This window comes from Cygnus atratus, chromosome 3, assembly GCF_013377495.2.
Source record: "Cygnus atratus isolate AKBS03 ecotype Queensland, Australia chromosome 3, CAtr_DNAZoo_HiC_assembly, whole genome shotgun sequence".
Classification (NCBI taxonomy): Eukaryota; Metazoa; Chordata; class Aves; order Anseriformes; family Anatidae; genus Cygnus; species Cygnus atratus.
Window position 1 is genome coordinate 96661383 of NC_066364.1, and position 18419 is coordinate 96679801.

The 18419-nt window shown below is 43.2% G+C and overlaps 1 protein-coding gene across 1 annotated transcript in view; it reads right to left on the bottom strand.

Annotated features, from left to right (window-relative positions):
- Positions 1–2213: 2213 nt before the first annotated feature.
- KCNH1 (potassium voltage-gated channel subfamily H member 1) overlaps positions 2214–18419 on the bottom strand; it is a 179407-nt gene continuing 163201 nt past the window's right edge. Inside the window, exon 11 of the mRNA XM_035559434.2 lies at positions 2214–3062. Coding sequence (XP_035415327.1) covers positions 2214–3062 — 849 coding nt within the window. The remainder of the gene's footprint in view (positions 3063–18419) is intronic.

An 18419-nucleotide genomic window follows, 5' to 3' on the forward strand; every position in this document is an offset into this window, starting at 1 on the left:
TGTAGGAGTTTCTAACTGAAACCAATGCTGTGTGGATTTCTTATGGTAATCATGGCATAGCCATTGCAGGTAACCATTGCCATTTACAGTGATTAAAGCACCAAACACACACTGTGATTTGGTCAAAAAGAGCTTTCCTCAGTACTGTGTGTCTTCAGTACATATCTGTTACAGACACCAGTCACCACTGGAAAAAACTAAACATGAAGCCAGAAGTAAATTCAGGGAATGGCACCCCTGTTTCATAGCAAGTCACCTCACTAATGCCTTTTCTTGGGAATGGGGGAAAGAAAGAAGCATACAAATTTGATCCTGACAGATGTTTCTCCGGAATTTTTCAATCCTTGGGTAAGATTTTATAATCTCTGGACACTTCTGTAGTGAACCAAGGCCTATGACCCTTGAAAGCTAACCATAAACCAGCTGCAAACTGCAGTGCTGCTCTCTGAATAATCAGCATCTCAGAGCAAGGCAGTTACTGGAAGAACAGATATTAACAGATATCCTGCCTTCGAGACCTGAGCTCCCAGCTTCACACAGCACAGCCCCGACGCTGTGCCACTTCACCAGGGCACCTTGCACCTCCCCAGGGATGGCTGGCACAGTTCTGCATGGCACCATGCAAGCATCAGGCCACCCAAAATCCTTTCAAATTGGTCATTTCCCTTACCTCTTCCTTACTTAACCTGAACCAAATTTTCTTCCCCCAAAATCATGTCATATATTTTTTTTTGAATGACTTTGTACCATAGAAAAAGAATGAGAACTACTACTGAATTGTATTGACCTACTGCCATTAAGAATGAAAACCCAGAAAAGTGTTGCATTGTGCTTCTGTGCAATAACCTACCGATAAATAGTGAACGTACCTGATCAGTGGAGAGAATTTACTGTGAAAACACACCTCTATCCCAAGCCTTGATACCATTTGCGCTACCCTACCTAATGAATAATGAACAGTAGTTTTGGTAAAGTGCTTCAATCTTCCTCCAAAGAAGTTATGAAAATATAAGTTTTGGAAACATCTTTAAGAAGCAGATCGTCTTGTTTCCTTGCTACAATAGCGCTTGTATACAGTAAGCACTGTATTTCTACCTCTATTATCCATTTGCTTTCTAGCTAGATAAGATCAGGAACAATACATCTGGATGTAGAGAAAAATGCCACAATCTAAAACCTCTAAAAGTTCTGTGAAAGCCTTTGGCTACAGTGAACATTACCAAAACAGAAACTTCTGAATAATAATTTAACAAGAACTAAAAGAGCAGATTCATAGCAAAAATGGGACATAAATGCCACAGTGTATTTTCACAAGGAGGAAAATCTGCAGAACAGTTACTGGCACCGATGCACCACGGTACGTTCTGCTGTGGGCAGGACACATTCTGCACATTCTGCAGGCACACTGCACATCCAAACCTCTGTCCTCCAGTGGCTGGAGTTAAAAGCAAAGGTAACAATATTCAACAACATCTGAGACAGAAGTTAAGCTTTTGGAAATCAGTATCCTGGCTCACAGAATGAGAATGTGGATGATCCTGTTTATTGACTGACCTGAAATGCTATCCCTATTTCTGAGGATGTTGTTGTAAAATGTAATTGGTTTAGCAGTATGTAAATTAAAAAAAAAACTTACATTTTTTTCACCTTTTTTACAAACCTCTTAACATCCCAAAATGAACTTTGCTATCAAGTAGCACACGTTCATTCTACTGCTCTTTGCTTTTTTAGAGGTATATGAAAACATACTGTGGCATTTAACATGCTGAACAGGTGACTGAGACAGTGACAGCAGCAAAATAAAATAAAATAAAAGCTGAAAACATAAGCACCCTGGCAAGTTCTTATTCATATAGGCAAAAACTGAGCTAACTACATAAGGCATGCTCCAATAACCTAAGAGGTCACCTGGCGCTCACTGGGATGGCTGCTGCTTTCCGAGTTCTTATTTCAACATCCTGAGGGAGAGAGGGAGTGGGGGGAATGGGAACTAATGCAGAAAAGAAAAACTTTATAAACTGTACCCTTGCTGTCAAAAAGGCTTCAGAGTCAGCTGCCATCTTGACATGAGGTTGCAATTCCTGCTACCGTACCTTTTTAGACACAGGGAACATGCTTAGTGAATTGGTCCCTCACTCGTTTTCGAGATTAAATTTAAAATGTTAGGGGGGTGGTCTGTTTGTTTGATTGATTGTTTTTCATAAAGAAACACCTCAGCTAGCTCCAAACATGTCTTTTTCTGATTCTGGAGACTGGGGCCTTGATATTTCAAACAACTCCTGTGGTGACTGGGAGCTTCTTCTTGAGGTTAATATCCTAAGTATCTCAGCAAGCTGTTTTTCTATATTGGTCATTTTTGTGTTTAAAGCCTTGATGTCCTCTTTCAACTCGTGTTTCACTTCCAGCATGGTGGCCTGAAGAGTCTGTTCTGGAATAGGATAAAAGGAATGCTTGACCTCGGTGAGGACCGGGCTGCGGTCCTGCGGGCTTCGTGTCTCCCCAACATTATCCAAGCGCAAGTCACTTTTTGTGATGCCACTGTCACAAGAGTCTGTCTTCTTCAGGGTAGCTTCTCCCGAAGCTTTAGTTCTCTCTGGTAAAGTCTCCATGGATTCTGCTTTGGAGACTTTGTTCCAGTCTTCACCTTTCCCACAGGCATCTTTGAATTTGGCCCAGCCTTTCCGTCGAGGGTAATCCCCCGACACTTTACATCCCGCGTACTCCGACGCCGGGGCCTGCAGCTTCGCCTGGTCGGACGCCCCAGACGTCGAAGCTGACTGGTATGACACGGGGGTCGCCGGACTCTCCCGTACGGTCACCACGCTGGCTTTGACCACCGAGCGGGCCGAGGAGTGCTCGCCTAAGACGTTGCCCTTCTCCACGTCCAGGTCATCCGGATCTCTCCCTCTCTCTGCTGCGAGCCGTGCCTCCTTCTGCTGCCTGAAGCGCTGAAACAGCCGGCGGACCGGGTGATCTGGCGGTAAAATCAGAGGGGCTTCGTTCTTCCTCTTCATTCTCTCCTCTTCTTCACGTTTCACGTCGCTGATTTTCCGGAACACAATCTACAGGGGGAAAGAGTTTTTGTGCTGTCATTAACTGCACCCTTCTCAAGTGGGAGAAGTTGTACAGAAAGATTTGAAATAATTTATTATAACCAACAAATGCACAATCTCTGCGCATTTACAGCAACACTACTGCAGTTTTCAAGTGTCTTATTTTGTGAACATGGCTTATTTCATTATTTAAGATCATCTGTCTTATAACATCAGAAAAAAAAAAAAAAAAAAAAAAAAGCTCTTCAGTTCTGAGAAGTCACCAAGGCAGTGCCATTGTACATATAATGACCCCAGGAAGTTACTTGCCCTGTTTTGTCTTAAAAGAGACTTCTTATATTTGTTTTGCTGAGTCTAGGGTTGAGCACCAATTTTCTAGTATTATAAAGAGCCACTCCCTTGTCTTACAGCAGCCTCATCCCTGAGCTACACTCAGGGCGATGTGTAGCACCACTTGCTACACATCATGCAAAAGTTCTGGTACTATTTTAGTTCAGTTTTGCCACTGATGGGGTCAGCAGAGCAGAGAACACCCTGGACTCTCCAAGCAGCATTTTGCAAAGTGCTTCTTGCCTTCCCATCCATCCCATACCCTCTTCTAGAAGCAACACGCAGTTTAGGGACAAGACAAAGATCAAGGCAGTCCCAGGGGTACAAGAACAGTGGGGAATGGGCTCTGAGAGCTGAGGGGAAGCCACCCATGGCTGATTACTAGAACAGCCTGAAGAGCTTCATGTTCTGATTTATTTCTTCATTTTTATGGAAAAGTGGACTTTTTTGCACAAAGAAACACTAATTTTCAGTTTACATTCCTAATTATTCCTACCTCAGCCTGTAAGCTAAGTAGTCCCTGTGAGAGCAGCCTAAATGTCTTTGGTACCGATGAAAGCCTCACAGTGCCCACACAACCCCAAAACACAGCAAGGGAGCGTTTCTTCCCAGAACTTGCTGGCAACACATTCTCTTAAAAAACTCCATGTGTTTTACATTATTATTGGTATTTTTCAAGCAAAAACCCCTCCTGTGGGGTATCAAAGGTGAACCAGCAAGCAGTTCGGTTTGAAAATGGCAGGTCCCCACAGCCGAGGGTCTCAGTACGGAGCATAACTGCTGTATCCCCCAGCTTCTACTGAGCACTGCGCCACCTGATCTCTTCAGTTGCCTTTGGGAAAACCTGCTCTGAATCCTTATACTCCAGTGCAGAAATAACTTTCAGGTTCAAATCATTATTAGCAAATGTGTAAATAAACCCATTCCTCTGTTGCAGAGAGATTTGAATTAAAATAAACATCATAAGCACTGCTTCACTGGCACACATAAAATGCATGTTTCTCTTGACTTCAATGCTTCTTGACAGTTCTGTCATTGTGAAGCAGGGAGAAAACAATATCTTAACCTATTCTTCCTATTTGGAAAGACGAAGTTGTCAGACTTGGCAGCGTTTCCCAAATGCAAAAGAATAAAATTAGCATGAAGGATATTTTATTTTCAAGCTGCAATTAGGAATCTAAATGTTAGATAAGAATAAGAAAACTGAGCACTCGACAGTACTTTTTTTTTTTTTTCCAGGAAACTCAGTCTGCAGTAGGCTCGGTACAAAGCGGACAAAGAAGCATAATCCTTAGAAGTGAAGGAATAGCACTTACAGGGAAAGAAGAATCAATACAGTGCTCCAGGCTAATGGCTTCCCACACACTGGCAGTCCCCTGCTTTAATTGAAGGAAGAGTGTCAGCCCAGCTTGAGCCCAGCCGTGCCAGGCAGGGGCTCGGGGTCATTCCTGCAGAAGGCTGAGGCCGGCTCTGGGGGCACAAAGCCCCAGCGAACCAAGGCAGGTAGGAGCCAGGGCAATTTGTCTCTGCAAACTTTGGTGTCCGTGAGCACTCCCTCTCCCGGAGCTTGCATGCTTGGTGCTGGTGTGGCATCCATGGCCGGCGTGGTGCCATGCCAGGCAGACATGCAGATAGTGGGGCTGCTGTGACTTTGCCCACAAGTGTGTCTTTGCATGTGAGCAGTGTCAGTCTGACTGTGCTCCTTCCCTAAATGCTCAGAAGGGACGTATGACCGGGTGGTGCAGCTGTCACCCTCACAGGGTCACCGGGGATGGCACTTGGGTGCTTGGAAGAGCTAGAGGACAGGCTGCTTCGTAGAGCCCATGTCTAGTCCAAGTCCTGCTCTACACAGCTTGCTCAGCATTGTGTCTGGTAAGCACTGGAGTACCTCTGACTATTTAATGACTGGCTTTTCTAACATAAACCAGGGAGTTATTTGTGAGAAGCTGCCCCTGCTGCTGCACAATACAGATGAGACAACAGTGGAGCAAGCCCCAAGCAATAACTTCTTAACAGCCTAGCCTGACCCATACCTGTATTAGCCGCTGCACCTCACGCAGCCAGTAGCACAGGCTCCATGCTGCAGGACAAGAGAAGCCAATTCACCAGCAAACTCAAAGAGGCGAGCGCTGGGCGACATGCTGCTGGCAGTGCCCATCATCCCCACAGGCCCCACTGCTTTCCACTGCGCTGCCTGGACAAGACCTGGCGGTGCTGAGCACACATGGCCATGCAGGACCGGCCACCGGCTTTCTCCCTGTGTGAGGCTCAGCCTCAGGGCCCTGACCGTGCCCACCCCGCTACCTTCAGGATATCAGATCACAACAGAAGCAGAAGCAGAGGTGGACAGAGCAATTACAGAAGATACTGCCTTTGTCATGGGTACTGCTACCATGCCGAGGAGATCCCTCATTTCCGTTTTGTATATGAGGCCTTATACCAGCTACAAGGCAAATACACCACAGCAGCAATCACCTGCATGAATGCAAAAATGCAGTCCTCAGGTCTCCTATCCTGTCCAACACATACATCTACGTGACAAGCTGTGCTCATGCAGCGCAAATCGAATCTACGCACATTTGCCAGGGCACACAGACTCCAAATCTTGGGTTGGCTTCTCCTACCGACCTCGTAAGACACTGGATAAATATCTGTCAGAGTGCAGCTTGTCTTTGGGAAGCCCAGGAAAAGCTGCCACAGGTCTCGTTTTTGGCAAGCTACCCAATGCCACATTTTCTTAAGAGAAATCCATCTTATGGATTAAGCAGAAGTTTTATCACTATGCAAAGCTCAGCAGGAACTGAAAAGACTGCGTAACTGCAGTTTGGATTTTTGTTGTTGCTGTCTTTCTTGATGTTAAATGCAAGCCCTAACACATAAAAATACCCATAGCTGCTTTAAACGGACTGTTTTCTTACAATTGTTGAGGAAAAAAAAGCACACATTTTAAATGGTAAAACAGCCTCGGCAGAATAAAAGGCATTCAGAAAATGTGGTGGTTATGCTGACATATGTATACCTGCCCCCACAAGCAGTCAGAGTACAAAGGAAATGAAAATAGTTTTCATTTGTTATAAGGAAGAGAAGTCTGGTCCTACACATCAGTTTTCATGTGGAATTTGATAGGGCTACAAATATAAATTTTAATCAAAGTTAAATCCCAAAATGTGGCAAAGCTCCTAAGCCAGTTTTTAGTTCAATTTCTCTTTATCGCTCTCTCCAAGCATTCATTTTTTTCTGAGAAGGGATAGTGCAGGAGCTATGCACACAGAAAAAAATCTAGTGGGAACATTTTAAAAGTATGTGAAGACCTAAATATGTATGAAGAACCTGAACTGCGATGAAGTAGCAAGAAATGTAAACACCAGGCATAAAAATGCATGCATCACACATACATTCTCAAGTCTAGTGTCATAACTCCATCTTTATTAAACAGGTGCTGCATCTTGTAGCTCATAGGAAAGACTCCCAAGCCAGAAACATGAGTACTTGAGCACTGTGGGAATATTAGCCTAGAATTGCAAAATAAAATAAAATTAAAAATTAAATTAAATTAAATTAAATTGAAAAATAGCTCTGTTAGGCACAGATTACTGCAGTCACCTCATAAACATTTGACTGAGGTATGCAGTTATGATGACTCAGTAACAATTTTATTTGTGGACAATGCACTCAGAGAAGTAATGCACCCATATGTCCCACTGACCTATGACACCATATACCCTGTTGCCACATTCCTGCCTGTGCATGAGCAGTGTCCAAGGAAAAAACACAGGATTACACCCAGCAAGTTTTCCTTTCCTCAGTATTAAGCAGTTGTGAAGATGCCACAGTCTTCAGAAAATCTGGGGCAGGTTCCATCCTGTTTTTAACATTCAACGAATTTTCAAGCTGTATTTGTAGAATCAATGCCTTTAGAGATTAAGGTCAAGATTTATCCCCAAAGTATTCAAAAAATCAGGTGGACATAAATGAACACTCGAACTACCCATTTAGTTATCAAATGTGGACTGCCCATCAACTATTACTTGGATTTTCCTGGGCTCGGCACTGAAACACAAGCATCATTTCAATAATTCATTGTGGGCATTTTTCATTGCTATGACTTCCATAATTTCTTTACAATGGGACCAGAAGAACAGACTGCAGTGTGACTTCCAATGTAAGGCAGGTCACAGGATTGCTCTGGAGGGACATTCCCTGAAGGCCACCTCGTAGCAACGAGATTACATCATTTAGAAAAAATATTCCATTTGATGGCAATAAAGAATCCATCATCACATCTTGATAAAAGATGCCTGCAATTTTTGCTTTAATACTGAGTTTGCCTGACATCAGCGACACTTCTGTTCCTTCCCCCCTCACACTCTTAAACATTCACTTTTAGAAACTGATTATAGAGTCTTATGTTCAAAAATCTCTTCAGAAGTAGTAGAGCTAATCAGGTACTACTGTGAAGGGTTTAGACAATGAGGTTTTACTGATATTAAACAAAGTCCCAATGTTTAGAATTTTCAATTTAACTCTAAGCTTTCCAATTTTAACTCTTCAAAGAGATTTGAATTCTTCCCTACCTACCAAAATCTTTTATAGTCAGTGCTTAAATTCTCACTCCTGCTCAGAGCTAGAATATGTAGTTGATTTAGTGAAATACGCGGGTCCCTTTAAAAAGTCAAGTAAAACAACTAATCCTACAACCAACAAGTCTTTCAGCTGTTTCCCTCTGCTGGTTCACTGCTATCCATTCCTCTTCCAATCTCACTATTTGCACTGACCTGATGCTTCTCTGGAACTATTCAGTATAGCTCCAAGTTGTTTCTCCTGAGCAGTAACAAAATGGGAATGGGCACAGGGCTGCTTGCTTTGTTTCATGACGACACTTCCAAGAACCTATCCCAAGTTGGCCATTGCAACAGAAGACTGCCGTGCAACAAGATAAAAGCCTGACACGCTCAACAGACAACAGTGTCATCTCATCTGAGCAGACTCAAATATAGGTAGAGTAACTTAAGTGCCTACTCCCTTTACACAAAGACTGGGGGGTGTGGAGTGAATAATAGGACAGGGGTGTATAAAATCAGACACAACACAAAGAAGAGTAGGCAAGGATCAATTATATACAGTGTGGTATGAAAATATATGAAAACAACAGCAACAAATGACAGTGGGAGGAGTCACATAAAAAAAGACAAGTTCATTGTTCTTCACCTGAGTGCAGTAAACATGAAAAAAAACTAAGAAAGATGTTCTGAATGCAAAAACAGACAAAACTGGTAACCTGCTCAGGAAATCTCCTCAGTTAAAAATAGTTGGAAGCTGCAAAGCTATTTGCGGGAATTGTCACAAACAAAAGCATTGTTCTTATTGCTTCCTCAGTTATCCCTAGGCAACCCTAAATAATTATATAGGTCAAATCTGGAACTGCTGCCTCAGTACTGAGGAAACATTTTCAGTGAAGGTGACAGAGGAAGTGCCAGAGGGAAAAACATCAGAAGAAAATATAATAACGGCTCAAAGATCTGAACCTTAAACATCTGAGCAGGCTGTTCACATATTACAGACGAATATTTACTCTCATTACACCCTTCACTTGCATATAGGGAGAGGCAGGACTAACAAAGCCATTAGTTTGTGGTACTACATAGATTTGACATAGCTTTGTAACTTCCTCAGGTTTGAATGAAACAACTGAAACTGGCGTGTTAATTTGGTACAACAGGGAAGGCCACTTGGTGCACATGGGAAATTAAGAAGTCCACTGTCTCCAGCTGCTGCTGTAATGAACAGCTTACTGGAGGGCGTCACCATCTCTGAGCGGCTGGTAGGCTGCAAAATACTCTACAACAATGCTGTCAGCAGAACAATAGCAATTCATTTTCTTTAACACTCTGCCCTGAATGTATGCACAGTCCCAGAAAGGTAACAAACAGAAGAGTGAGGCAGAAGTAACATGTTAGCAGCTGTATTCTAGTCTTGTCGTTATCTGATTGTAAATGCAAGCACTGTGCCAGCACTGCATGAGACAGTCTTGAAGATCAGGGGGAGCTTCATTTAAAACACATTATGAATATATTACAAACCTTATCCTGTCAGAGGCTAAAAAAGACCTGCTTGCATCTGAAGTGGAAAGGATTGTTCAGTCTTCCACAAAAATACACCCATTTCTTTGCAACTTTGATTTGTAAGAACTGATCCAAGACCCATGGGAATAGGTAGAAATATGGATTTCAACACATTTCGAATCAGACTGTCATCATGAAGTTACAATTATGAGGCTCCCAGCCACAAAGCTGCTGCTATTATTAGCTCTGCAAGCTTCCCTCCTTTCCACCTCTATAGCATGCACAAATACTGCAAGATTTGGCAGGTTGTCCTCAGCATTAATAGCAAGTAGCATCGCAGCATTTTCCTCTGGTGCTTAATAATTCTCTTTCATGGATACAGAAACATTCACAGAGTCTGGAAGTGCCAGATATCATAAACAATTAAAAGCTTAAAATTACTTAATACGGTGCTCACAGAAAAAGGACTTAAGTGTGAGGAAAACAATTATGAAGAAGGCATTTATTACTACGCAGCCCATCTAGCATCTGCCAAGAACTGATGAAAATATCTTCAGGCTGATGTTAGTCCAATGAAAATTGGATCCAATCTTTTTCCTTTTTTTTTTTTTTTTTAGAAGAAACTATGAGAAAAAATGCTAGAGACAGGCTTGGCAAAAATGCTTTTGACACTGACGTTGAAGAAACTAAAGCTGCATGCGATCAACATAGTGTGTGATGGTGAAAAATCCTTATAGCAGTACATTAGTAGGTCACAGGGAAAATGGTGGAGGAACAAGACTTTGTCTTTTACAATTACAAATTCTGTCCTTAGAAAGGAGCGAATTAACCTCACATAATATAGGATTGAAAGGGCAGGCTCATAAAGCTTCCCACCAAAATCTGCAATGGATTTCACTGCCATTATCTAGATGATTCCTGGGTTAAGCACTAGTCTCAGTCGCACCTCTAGGACATAAAGGGAATTTGTGTGAGAAGGTATATGAGTACACGGGTCACATTTATGACAGGTGAGAGAACAAATTCCGTTACGCACTTCAAGCTTCAAGGCACAAGCCACAAAATACAGATACCTGTTCAAAGGCTGGTGCAAATTACCCCGTTTGTGTGTTGTTCAGCTTTGACCCTGGGTTTCAGCAGATGATTTGTACGTGGGACTTAGGGTCATGCAAAAACTCACATCTGCAATAACGTGGCAGATGGCAGTAGGTCCTCTCCAGGTTTACTGGCTGCAACAGCAGAATTTGGGTTCTGCTTCTGAAGAGGAACAGGTTCCTCTCCAGTTAATGTCATACTCCTCCCAGGGCACTCCCAAACATGCCTACTTCTGAAAACTCAGAGCAAACCAAGGCTTGGAAGGTCCTGGTGGTGGGGCTGTAAAGGAGTGCTGTTATCAGAGTGCTGGGACCAGGAAACCTCCACTGTGCCTGGGGCACATGCAGCCCAGGAGCTGTGGGTGGACACGGCCCCTTTCCATCTCCAGGAGGACGTTGTTCTGTGGGGACTCAGCCCTGCCCTTCAGGCAGAGCGGTACCTGCTTACTCTTCAAAAATCAGACTTCCGGGCACAGCTAGATCATTAGCATGCGAGTGTTTGGAAGAAACATTAATTCATAATTTAACGAGCACTCATGCTATACAGATGAATAGAGGTAACAAGGTTTTTAGTCTATACAGTACGACATCTGGGCTAACTGCTACTGTCATGAGCACCAGCAGCTTCAACTGCACTGAAGCTCTTCTCTGTGACAGCACATTTTGTAGCCTAGTTACAAATTCTAGAAACACTGATTTGAATATTAGCGTTTAATCATGTCACTATTATTTATTTAAAAGTTCTGCACAACTCAAGGCTCCACTCCTTTATGTCAAACTCCTCATTCTAATTCATGTTTACAGGCTATGCTAGTGTTGAGAGAAAAGGAAAAAGATTTTACAAAAGTACTACTGAAAATAAGGCAGAATTATATGTCCAGAGCAATCAGTGGAAATAACAGATTAAAACTGGTTATAACCTTATCCACAAGCCTACACTAACAAGTTTTGAGCCTTGAAGAGATGCCTTTTCCCCAAAGTAGGATCTAAAGCATTGTCAATAGTAAACGTAGAGAACCACACAATGAAAAGACACACCTCTGGCATTGGTCAATAGTTTGGATATCCAAAAATTCACAATTACAGCACATTTAGCAACCTTGTTCACTAATTTATGGAAAAAAAATAAAAGAATAATACAGAAATCCACCAAAATATATACTGCTAAAGATCTACTAGATCTTCATTATTTGTGAGAGGAAAAGTACCTGTTACAAGCAAATACTGAACGTGTGGGCGAGGGCTTTGGGGAACTTAGGCTAGATCTGAGTGGAGAATGTTACACCAATTGAGGACTAATATGTCTGCCAACGTTCGAAGTGCTCTGCAGAAACTTCTTGTTTGTAAATGAGGAAAAAATAATGTTCATGCTTTATGCCTAACAACTGTCAGTAGTTTCCAGCAGCAATACTTAGAAATTACTGTTTTCATGGTTGTTTTTTTTATTTATTTTTATATTTTTATTTTTTGCCTTTTTAGTACATGTGGTGCTGGTGTACACACACCAGACACACAAACAGCTCAGGGAGACTCATTTCTTCTTCTAGACCAATACACTACCCTCATTCTTGGGCAGACAAGTCTGCCTCAAGAATTGCTTTAAGGAGAGCCCAAGGCACAGCAGGAACTTACCTCTCTGTCACCTCAATTACAACTCTACAAAATGTCACATAATCCAACATCTAAAGAGTACAGCATGCCTTCTCAAGAGTCAGAGGCTGTTTCCCCAAACCTCCTGTGGCTTGCTGCGATTTGTCAAGTGCTTTCTGAAAAAAATCGGGCAATGTGTGTGAGTCAAGGATTTGGGATTTTTCTCCCTCTAACACAGAGACAACTCCGCTTGAGATCTGAAATGGATGCAGAGGTTGTAGAGTTGAGGAAAGCAATTATGTGTTCAGACAATGGTTAAATTTTGCAGTTTGTTTTCAGTATTACATTTTAGACACCAGCTTCCCAGTAAGATAATTTTCTCTTAGCCAGTGTCTGTCTTTCATGTATTTTTTTTCCTGCTTTCATTTGTCTGCATTCTGTCATTAGACTTAAAGTGATTGACAGGTATTTTACTTTCCAAGAGGGTATCAAATGTGTTTTCAGATGTATTCAAATCAATCAGGCAACATCAGTCCCAAGAGCTTACGAGTCATTCAGCTACTTTTGAATGCCCACTCATAAACCAATCCACACAAACACAATGCTCAAAGTCCCTGATGTACAAGGCTTGTGCAGCTCTTGAAATTATAAACTGAGAATTACATTAAGCTCAGCTGAAAGTTCATTGCATAAATTGCCTCAGCCAGAATACCGAAGATAAACAAACTAACCTACAGCTCTGCTTAACAAGAGAACTAATCCTTCTCCAGACTAGCTAGCCCAGCGTGGCAGCACAGCCGTGCACATCCAAGAGCTCAGTCCCACTCAGCCGGTCTGTCCCTCCCTATTAAAGAGCACTGTTTGGATAATGTTATGCAAGAAGGAAGCAAACTGTTAATAACTGAATGAGAATCAGCAATAAAAAGTACATTGCTCGCTATTTCCCAAAGCAGCTGTCAAAGCTCTTCAGCCCTAACTAACAGCCAGGAGCTGAAAACCTCGAAAGAAAGAAAACAGCTGGCTGTGGCAAGTTGTCTCAGATCTTCTCATTACCAGGAGCTTCTCTTCGCTAGCAGATCCTGGGAACAGGTCTCTGACAGTCTGCTGCCGTCCGGTCCATCTGGTGAGAAGTGACGGCCCTATCTTCCTTGTCAACTGTCAAACCTGGTACCTGTCTCCCATTCAGTAAATGCACAGATGAGCTAATTAAAATCGCCAAGAACTGACAGATCCCTCCAAATAACTTCACGGAGAATCCTTTAGAGCTGTACTTGGTTTTGTTTCATGTATTTTTATTCTGTAAGAGCAGACGCTTAGGTCCTGTGGCAAATACAGACTCAAATACTGATAGAGGTAGATGCTTCCTATCATATCGGTGTGCTTCATTCACACATCTCTGAATGTTTTACAGCAATTCCTCAATCCTTCAAATATGACCAACTCCATTACTTTTATTACTTATACAGTAGCGATGCTTAAGGTTGTTATTATTCTTTCAGTTTATACACACACACAGAGCAAAATGCCATTATTCGATGTGACAAAATGGTCTTTTTCATGGGGAGACATCACAGACCCAACACATATTACAAAATAACTGATGTCAGCCACACAAGAATTTATGAGCACCTTGAAATGCTAATTGTGCTAGATGTCCCTTTCTGTTATGGCTGGTAAAGGTTCACCCTTAAAAGTTACAGGGAAGAGATCCTGAATATAATTTGTCAAAAGACTCAGGTTTTTAAATACAACTAGCTTGAATATTTTGGAGTTTCTCCTGAAGAAAACAGTTGCTCTAGAAGAGGTAAACACGATAACACAAGCATATTGTTTCCTGGCAAGCAGACTGAAACAGTCATTTTAAAAATATTTCTGAGTGAGTTCAAAAAATGACAAAATAAAATCCAAATATTGCAAACCTCTACAGGAACAGTAGCAACTGCAAACTCAAGAATCCCTGGCACCATCAAATGAAAGCCTAAAATCCGCATTTGGCCCGCCCTTCACTTATATCACACCTCTCCTTCTTGCATACGGATATAAGCAGATAATATGTATTCAGAATAGTTTATTCATCCCCAAATGCCAATTCAGTCATCATAAATTCAGACTGTGCTTGCAACTACTTTTGTTAAAAGATTCTGTTCAGAAAAATTATGCCTGTATCAGACTCTTGGACTACACAGTCGTGGTGTCATCTCCCATTTTCTGTATAGTTGAGAGCACTCACAGACAGCAGAGAGCAAATTCACTTTTCCCCTCTGCCAAAAGGATCTGAACACTCTTTCCTTTCAGGAGCATGCTCCAGTCACCACATTAGGGCTGCTCAGCCAGCACAAAAACTATTCAGCTTCAGAGGCACCCAGAAATGCAAGGAGGGAAGTTCTCCCTGCCTTCCTCCCCTCCCCGAGCTCTGCACTGTGACAAGAAGTGCCCATTCACTGCAGCAAGGCACAGGCAGCAATGGCTGAGGTAAGTTACTCTGGGAAAGCTGCTCTTGGTCTCCCTTGCCATTTCACTTTGGATGCACAACAGAGCACCCTGTCTTCAGGGCTGCAGAGTCAGTCTCTGTCCTTCGCACCAAATAATTTTCCAAATGAGTGAAATGAGTCTAAAAGCAAGGGCCGTAGGAAATCCTCCTGCCTTTAAAAGCAGGGATTTGAACTAAGGTCCCCCAGCTTTCCTGTCAGTGTCACATCGTGGGTAGTAATGGGCATGGATGTGGCACTCTCATTCTCTGCTGCTGGAGCTGCTCTACTTTCAGGGACAACCAAGTATGCCGAGGGCAGGAGGGAGCAGGAGATGGCAGAAATGGTGCTCCTGCCTGGATGTACAGGCCCTCACCAGAGAGGTGGGGTCCCCACACTCTGGTTTCTGCTCAGGCAAACGCCTCCATCATTGCTTCAGAATGGAAAGTCTCTGCTGGAGAGGCTTCATCACCTAATCCCAGAAACCCCCAATAAGAATTTTACCTTCCTCCTCATCTTCTCAAATCAACAAAAAAATGAACGTCCTGAGCCTGAAAGCTTCATCTAATAACCTCTTCTCTCTGCTTTGCAACTCTAACCTCTCATTCCCCCAAACTAAAATGTCTCGTTTCATCTTAACAGGCAATATTTCATTTAAGCTTTCACCTCTCCCCACATTTTTCCACTCTACTGAGGCAATGAAAAACATTTAGTTTTTGTTTGAGGGGCAGATTTGAAGAGTTCAGCTGTATCTTAAGTGAGGTAGAGTACAGACTCTACCTTGACGTGGTTACGTGCTTCTGAGTGATCAATAAAATATTGATCATTTAACTATCATGCTTTGCCATCTCTGCCTCTTTAATGTCACATTGGGCTAAACTTAAACACCTGCGGTGACATCTCCTTGCTTCCTCCTAAGGGACACTGCAACACAGTTTTCTCCTTGTTCCACAGTTCTGAGATGAGGGAAGAAAGAGATGTGACACAGATCTTGCCCTTGCTGCAGCTTTATATTGATCAAGCTGTCTCTCTTCCACTGGTAAAACTTGGCTGCAATTAACTTCCAAGCCTCACTGAAACGTAGTGTATTTTGAGTTTCAGAGTTGTACCAGTATCCAGGAGAGGCCACCACCAAAGCCACATCCCAGGTAAGGAGGGAAGTGAAGCCTTGTAATCTCATCTTCACACCCCCGCTTACACTGTGCCACAGGCTTTTTAGTTGTCCACGTGCATTTATGGTTCATATTTACATAGAAGTTTATTATCTTTAAAACATGAAGGTATTTTCAAGGAGGCTGTCATACTATGTTTTATACTACTAATTTTCTGGTCTCTTATTTCACACAAACTGATTCTTACCCCACGTGCAGGAATATAAGACACCACCATCCTGGCCAGAAGTAAAGGCTGTAAGCTGCAGGCTCTACTCTCACTTTCCCCCAAACTGGAAGAACTGCAGACACAGAGAACTTGGAGAAGCTTCTGGAAGCCCAGTGGGTTTCATGCTGCTTTAGCAGGTGCAGTGACCTTCTGCTTTGGTGCCGTCACGTTGTGTTGCTGTGCTCAGGGAGAGGAGATAAAGGTTTGCCACACACCTTGTGCAACTTGGGGTACACAACCAGGGCCTTATGCCCTTGAGATAGAGCTGGGAACAGTTCCCACTGTAAAGTGTAACTTATAAGTGGACACTTCAATAGGTGCTGTAAACGTCTTCTGTTATAAAAATTACTGTACTTGACTAGTGTACAAATTTGTTTAACTGTTCAGAATTAAGCAAACAAAACCAAAATTCACTTTCTTCCTGCCTCCATGAGAGCTCTCCTCTCCTTTCTGCTCTTTCTTATGCCTTTGTAAGACATCCAGCCTGCTAGAGTTACTGGTCCCAAAACTCACTTAAAAATGTTCAGGTGAGAAGATGGATGATCTTACCACAGGCATAAGCTGAGACATGAAATATATACAGCCAGAAAAGGAAACTATTTCCTTAGCAACTGACGGGTGCAGCAAGCACTTCAGCAGTTAAGTGCATATAGAAATAATACCAGATTGCTTAAGGAGAGTGTTTCAAGATACTGGGAATTGTCACTTAATGGAGTACTTTAATTAGCAACAAAAAAGACAGTATTATCCAAACTCATGTTAGAATGGATCTAAATTCAAGCAATGGCAACAGTAGGTATAGCCCAGTTTACTGGTCTGAACCTGAATAAGCAGTAGCCAGACCAATCTGGGCGTGCATATTCAGCAGTGACACAGTTGAAGAATTTAACAGAGAGCCTAGGGAAAATCAAAGTGCTTGCACTAACAGCAAACAACACCGAAGAACCTCTTCCTGGTGTTGTTTTCAACTAAACACAGAAACACAGAGCGAGTTGTCATTTTACAACTAGCACCAGAGACAGAAAGCAGGATTTTGGCAACAGCTTCAGCATTCCACATAAAGGGAAAGTGCCCGTAGTTTTTTGCACAATGACGTCCTCATCAAATGGACTGCTTTTAGGACCATGTCCCATACTGCATAATAACCCTGTTTCTCATGGGCCCTCGCCCATCAATTAGGATTTGTCACCTAACTTCTGCACACCCTTTAGAAAATCCCTGACTCCTGCATGAGCAGCCACACTGAAATCACAGCTCCAAGCAGGTGGACGTGAGCCATCACAGGGCTGGGGGGGGGGGGGGGGTGGGCTGGAAAGGACTACCAGATTTTAGAGGACTCACAAGCTTGGCAAGGATGCATCTGCTCCCCCACCCCCGCGGTCCTCTCAAATGCCCCTGAGACCTCCCACCATGTGTCTCCATCGCCAATCTGCCCATGGCATAGATTTAGATCAGGTTGCAAATTAAAGTCCTTAAAAAGACTTCATCTGGCTCCACGCTACTGATGGCACAGGGGCTTCGCTGCAGAGGTTTTGGCACTGGCTTCATACAAAGAAGCTACAGCGCTTCTGGATTTTGAGCAGGTTTTCAAAATGCCAGAGGAGCAAACACTTTCTCTCAACAAGAAATAACATAACCCTCATGACTCCTGGTGTGGGCACTCCACATCAATCCCTGCTGAAGCCTGGGCGAGTCTGTGCAGAGCAGGTTTACATTCTTCCTAATTTATTCATTCTCCAACACTTTGAGCTCCTAATCTATGCTAAATCTAGAGAAACTCACTTCTAAAGGTTGTGGCTTCCTACCCCTCCGTTCCCAATTTTTATCTCCTACTGGACTTGCTAGCAAACATTTGACTACAAAGGCACAGAACAGGCAAAGAGATCGGCATTCGTTACGCAGCGCACGGGCAAATTTGCTTCATATTCAGATGGAAACCATTTGGCTCCGAGGCACTGCTGCTCAGTAAATCAGCAATGATTTCCATTATTCGCATTGTGCTGCGGAGGCATCCAGCCCAAATCGCCCGTTTGGCTGAAGTAGATGGAAGCACCAGGCAACTGCCAGGATCCAGCTTTTGCTCTTCAGTGACAGAAGGCTCTGGAAAATACTGAAAGAGCGCATGGCACTGCCGGCAGAGATCGTTTAATCCCCCTGAACTCCAAAAACCGCTCACTTGTAACTTGGATCTGATGTCAGCCCCAGGACAAGAGTCCCCAGGCAGAACGCCAGTACTGGAGCATCTCTCGACGTGCCTGACGCCTTCTCTGCATGGAAGAGCTGTGCACCAGCTCAGTGGGTGGTAAATGAGCGGCCCCACTGCGTGCCTTGCCTGGGTGGCTGTGCCTGTGCTCAGAGCAGAGCCCTCGGGACCGCCAGCTCATGGCATGGTGGCTCATGGGGCAGGGGGGTGTCCTCGCCATCAGGCAGCGTGGGGGCAAG